The sequence below is a fragment of the Lepidochelys olivacea genome (assembly GCF_965140295.1).
Source record: "Lepidochelys olivacea isolate rLepOli2 genome assembly, chromosome: 1".
Taxonomy (NCBI): domain Eukaryota; kingdom Metazoa; phylum Chordata; order Testudines; family Cheloniidae; genus Lepidochelys; species Lepidochelys olivacea.
Window position 1 is genome coordinate 2,268,634 of NC_140411.1, and position 5,058 is coordinate 2,273,691.

General features: G+C 46.7%; 1 protein-coding gene across 1 annotated transcript; it reads right to left on the minus strand.

The window, feature by feature from the left end:
* Positions 1 to 215: 215 nt before the first annotated feature.
* On the minus strand, positions 216 to 1,013 carry LOC311514449 (olfactory receptor 52E2-like; the record flags this gene model as incomplete). The annotated part of the gene is made up of 1 exon (XM_084617010.1): positions 216 to 1,013. The coding sequence occupies one exon, from the start codon at positions 1,011 to 1,013 to the stop codon at positions 216 to 218; it is 798 nt and encodes a 265-aa protein (XP_084473136.1).
* Positions 1,014 to 5,058: the final 4,045 nt, after the last annotated feature.

A 5,058-nucleotide genomic window follows, 5' to 3' on the forward strand; every position in this document is an offset into this window, starting at 1 on the left:
GCACCATGTCACCAGCCTGGTCTTCATGGAGCTTGGTCTCAGGTCTAGAGCACCAGGAGAAAACTTTAAGTCCCTTTATGAGTAAAGAGCAGGAGAAGCCTGTCCCGGATCTGTTTGGTCCTCACCCCATAGATGATGGGGTTTAGCACTGGGGGCATGAGGAGGTACATGTTGGCAATAAAAAACAGGAAGTGAAGGGGCAAATCATGCCCAAATCACGATGTGAGGGAAGAGAAGAGAGTTGGGATGTAAAAGGCTAAGATGACACAGAGGTGGGAGCCACAGGTCCCAAAAGTCTTGAGCCGGGTGTCCTTTGTTGGGAGGCTGAAGATGGCCCTAAGGATCTGGGTATACGACATGACAATAAAAAACACATCCAGACAAATCACACAAAATACCACAAATAGGCCATAGTAACTACTGATACGGATGTCGGCACAGGCCAACTTCACCACATACATGTGCTCACAGTGCATATGGGGGATGATGCTGGTTCTGCAATATGACCACCGCCTTGCCAGGAAGGGATAGGGCAGTGCGAGCATGCTGCCACACAGCACCATGGCCAGGCCAATCTTGGCCACCATGCGGTTTGTCAGGATGGTGGAATGTCTCAGGGGATGGCAGATGGCCATGTACCGGTCCACAGCCATGGCCACGAAGATTCCAGACTTGATTGCTGAGAAGCAGTGAACAAAGTACAGCTGGGTGAGGCAGGCACTGAAAACTATCTTGTTGGAATTGAACCAGAAGATTGCCAGCATTTTAGGCATGGTGGATGTGGACAAGACCAGGTCGGTAATGGCCAGCATGCAGAGGAAATAATACACGGGCTCATGGAGGCTCCGCTCCCCCTTCAAGATGAAGAGGATGGTGAAGTTCCCCAAGATGACTATGATGTACATGGCACAAAAGGGGATGGAGATCCAGACATGGGCCAACTCAAGGCCAGGAATGCCCAGCAGGATGAAGATGGAGGCGTGGGTGAATTTGGTTGTGTTGGAATCTGACATAGAGCAGGGCAGAAGCTGTCCAGCTCTGAGGTAGAACAGTGTCTCCTGTTTGTACCGTATCTTCCCCTAACTTTCTGTATATGCCCAGGATCTATGGTAGGAGTGCAACTGTCTGGATGGAGAGAAAATGTGAATATCAGACAGTTCACGCACTACTGGGGGCTGTTCTCATGGGTGAAGCAGATTGGTCGCTCTTCACACACTGAAAAATGACATTTTCATTATTCAGAAAAATGAATTATAAACAACTGACTCTACTAATGCAAATGGGGCTCCTTGTGTCAATAATTTGTAAACATCGTGGTGTGGGAAACCTTAATGGGCACAAGCACGAGATACACCTCAGGGAAAAGACCTTCTTGTCACTGACAGCAGCTCTATGGAAACACCAGCTCATTCGCAGAAGTGGTCAAAACAAAGAAAAATGTTCGGATGCATAAGGAAAGGGTTGGAGAATAACCTGCTGTAAAGTTTTCGTCACTTTATTCTGTAAAGGATAGAGCAGATAAAAAGTGGAATTCCGAGATAGGCTTTGAGAATGGGGAAGGCTGCCATATGCCGAGTGACTGAAAAGTCTGGGACTGTTTAGAGAAGAGACAAACAAGGGGGCATATGACTGAGGAAAGGAAAATCAAGAATGGAACTGATTACATTACATTCAAATTGAGAAACAGAGAAGAGTCCCCAAACAGTGATATCTATAGACACTAAGTGCATCAATAGGGCTAATTCCCCAAAGCTGAAGCAAATTATCAGAAAAAATGATTGGGAGGAAAAGTTGGAGAGAAAAATGGGAATGAAAATTGGGAGTTTTTGAACAAGGGTTTTTGATAGCTTAAAAAGTCATGATTCCACAGTCAAGAAAGTGAACAACTTTGCCTAAAACCCCACTTCAGTGGCAAAGTTAAGGCAGCAGTTAGGCAGGGGAAAGCAACATATAACACATGGGAGAAAAGCAAAATAGATACCAAGCAATACAAATTGGAAGTTTTGAAAACTGATCAGGGAAGTTGAAGGTTATTAAGTATATTAAGCACATAAGAAATCCTAGAAAATATTTAAGTGAGTTCCTAGAAGGGGAGAGAAACCTTTTAATGTTGCAGAAAAGGCAGATGTGTTCAAGAAATAGTTTTGTTCTGCATTTGGAAAGAAGCAGTGTGATGTACTCGTATCACCTCAAGTGATGAAACAATTTCTGGACCATTAGTAGTCAAGTAGGGTGTTAAAAAGCATCTACAGTAGAACCTTAGAGTTACAAACACCAGAGTTACGGAGCGACTGATAAACCACAAATCTCATTCGGAACCAGTACACAATAGGCAAAAGCAGAGCCCCCTCCCACCTCAAAAAGGAGGTGAATGCAGGGCAGATCCCTGTTAAACACAAACTATTAAAAAACTAAGGGAAATTTCAAAATAAAAAGATTTCACAAGGTTAGAAAACAATGGAAAAGCTGGTATGGGATTATTGTAAAAAAAAATGTCTAGGAATATAATTAATGCCAGTCAACAACATAGTTTATGAAAAACAGGTTTTTGCAAATAATTCCAATGTATTTATGTAATGAGAGTAAATGTTTGGTTGATCAAGGGAATTGTGCAGATGCACTGAACCTTAATTTCTCTGAGACATTAGATTTAGGAGGGGAAAATATTCAGATAAACAAATAAACACTCTACAATATCAGCAGAGCACATGTAAAATGGACTAATCACTAACTAACTGTCAGATCTCAGAAGCCAGTTGCGAATTGATCATTGTCAGGGAATGGGGGAGTATCTAGTAGGTTTCTGCAGGAATCAGTTCTAGGCTGGATGCTATTAAATATTTCCATCAATGATCTGGAAGCAAATAGAAAATCACTGCAGATAAAATTTGTACACCACTCAAACATTGGCAGAGTGGTTACAATAAGGAGGCCAGGGTACGCATACTAATTGATCTGGAACATTTGTTGAGCTGGGTCCACGCAAAATAAAATGTTTTAATACACTCAAATGTTATCATCTTGGATGGGGGAATACCGGCTTGATCCTCAGACTAGGGCTCTGTATTATGGAATGCAGGGACCTGAAATGGATTTAGGGGTCACTGTGGACACCCAACTCATCATGAGCTCCCACTGTGATGCTGTGACCAAAAGGGCTGATGCGATCCTTGGATCATTTTTGTTGCCCTTCTCTGGACTCTCTCCAATTTATCCACATCCTTCTTGTAGTGTGGGGTCCAAAACTGGACACAGTACTCCAGATGAGGCCTCACCAATGTCGAATAGAGGGGAACGATCACGTCCCTCGATCTGCTCGCTATGCCCCTACTTATACATCCCAAAATGCCATTGGCCTTCTTGGCAACAAGGGCACACGGCTGACTCAGTGTGACTTAATCCACCATTAAGATTTCTTATGGTGGATTAGCAGTGGTCCCCCCACCCCCAGATCAGTGGGAGGCCACTCCACTTCAGTGTGTTGCTGGGTGTCATCCACAGCTAGCTGGATATCCCGTAGCCTGTGCCTCTGGCCAGCAGTCCAGGCAAAATGATAGTGAGTTAAGGTCTTTAGCCTGCATCAAAGCAGGGCAGAAAAGAGTCTATTAGGGCAGAAAAGAGTCATTAGCCCCAAGCCCTTACTCAGTGTGGGTCAGTGTAGTGGTGTGGTGCCCCACCTGGAGAAGAGAGGGTTAAAACAGGCCAGAGAGGCTGTGCAGAGAGGCTGTGCAGACTGGCAGCCAATTAGAAAGGGCCTGTGGGCAGCCAATGAGGGCTGGGCTCAGGCTGATAAAAAGTCTGCTGACCAGAGGTGAGATCAGTCTCTCTCTGACCAGCAAGAGAGGGTGACTGGCTCCTAGCAGAGGGACTGACTTCCTAACAGCACCCTGGACAGAGCAGTGCTGGGCAGGGTAGCAGGACCGCTGGCTGACCACTGCCAGACTGTTGACCCTGACACAAGGGCTAAGTGGGTCCAAGGGCTATGGGGACATGGCCCAAGGAAGGTAGGCAGTAGAGCGGAGTAGAAGAAGGCAGCAAATGGCTGCCACTCAAGGGTCGCTTAGCTGGGGCCCAGAGAAGTGGGTGGGCCCGGGTTCCCCCCCATTTTCGCCACTGGATACTGGAGGGAGTGGCCAGATAAAGGCCTGAAGCTTGTCACTACAGCAAGGGTCTGAATTGAGGATGGCCAATAACCTAGGAAGGTGGGGAGAACGTAGTTGGGGGAATGGCTGGAGGGCTGTGTCCTAAAGAGGATGCCATGGTCCAGAGAGTGATATGGGCCCAGAGAAGGTGGAGACAGCAAAGCGATGGCAGATGAGACATCACCTGCAGAGGGCACTGCACAGCACGACTGAGTTAATTCCCAGAGTCACCAGCAGAAAGGACCGTGGTGGTGAGTCAGCACTCCTGTTTACATGCTGGAAAAAGTCTATGGCTTAGGCCTGTACTCGGAGCTGAGCAGCAAACCAACAATTAGTATTCCCAAGCCCTTAGTCAGGGCAGGACAGCAAAAAGTCTATGTCTCAGGACTGTATTCAGGGCCAAGAAGCAAGATGGTGAGGCACCCTAGTACCAGTGGATGGTCAAGAATGGCAGGTTCCTTGGCTTAGAGAGGTGGGAGTGCCACCCATGGGGGGCATGGTTAGGGGAATTTGGGCCCTCCCAATTCCACCATGTCCCAGCTCAGGGCCGTAAGAATGGCAAAGAATTCCTCCATTGGGTCAACGTGGAATCCAGCCAAAACACACTATCGTGGTCTCTGTCTGCTATTCTCAAAGTTCCCTCCCCATTCTAAACTCTAGAGTACAGATGTGGGGACCCACATGAAAGACCCCCTAAGCTTATTCTTACCAGCTGAGGTTAAAACTTCCCCAAGGCACAAATTCCTTTCTCGCTTTGGGAACCAGCTTAGGTTAAAACCTGATACTCTGCCACCACCAAGTGATTTAAACAAAGAATCTGGGAAGAGACCACTTGGAGGCGTCTTCCCCCAAAATATCCCCCCAAGCCCTACACCCCCTGTCCTGGGGAGGCTTGAGAATAAACAAGATGAGCACA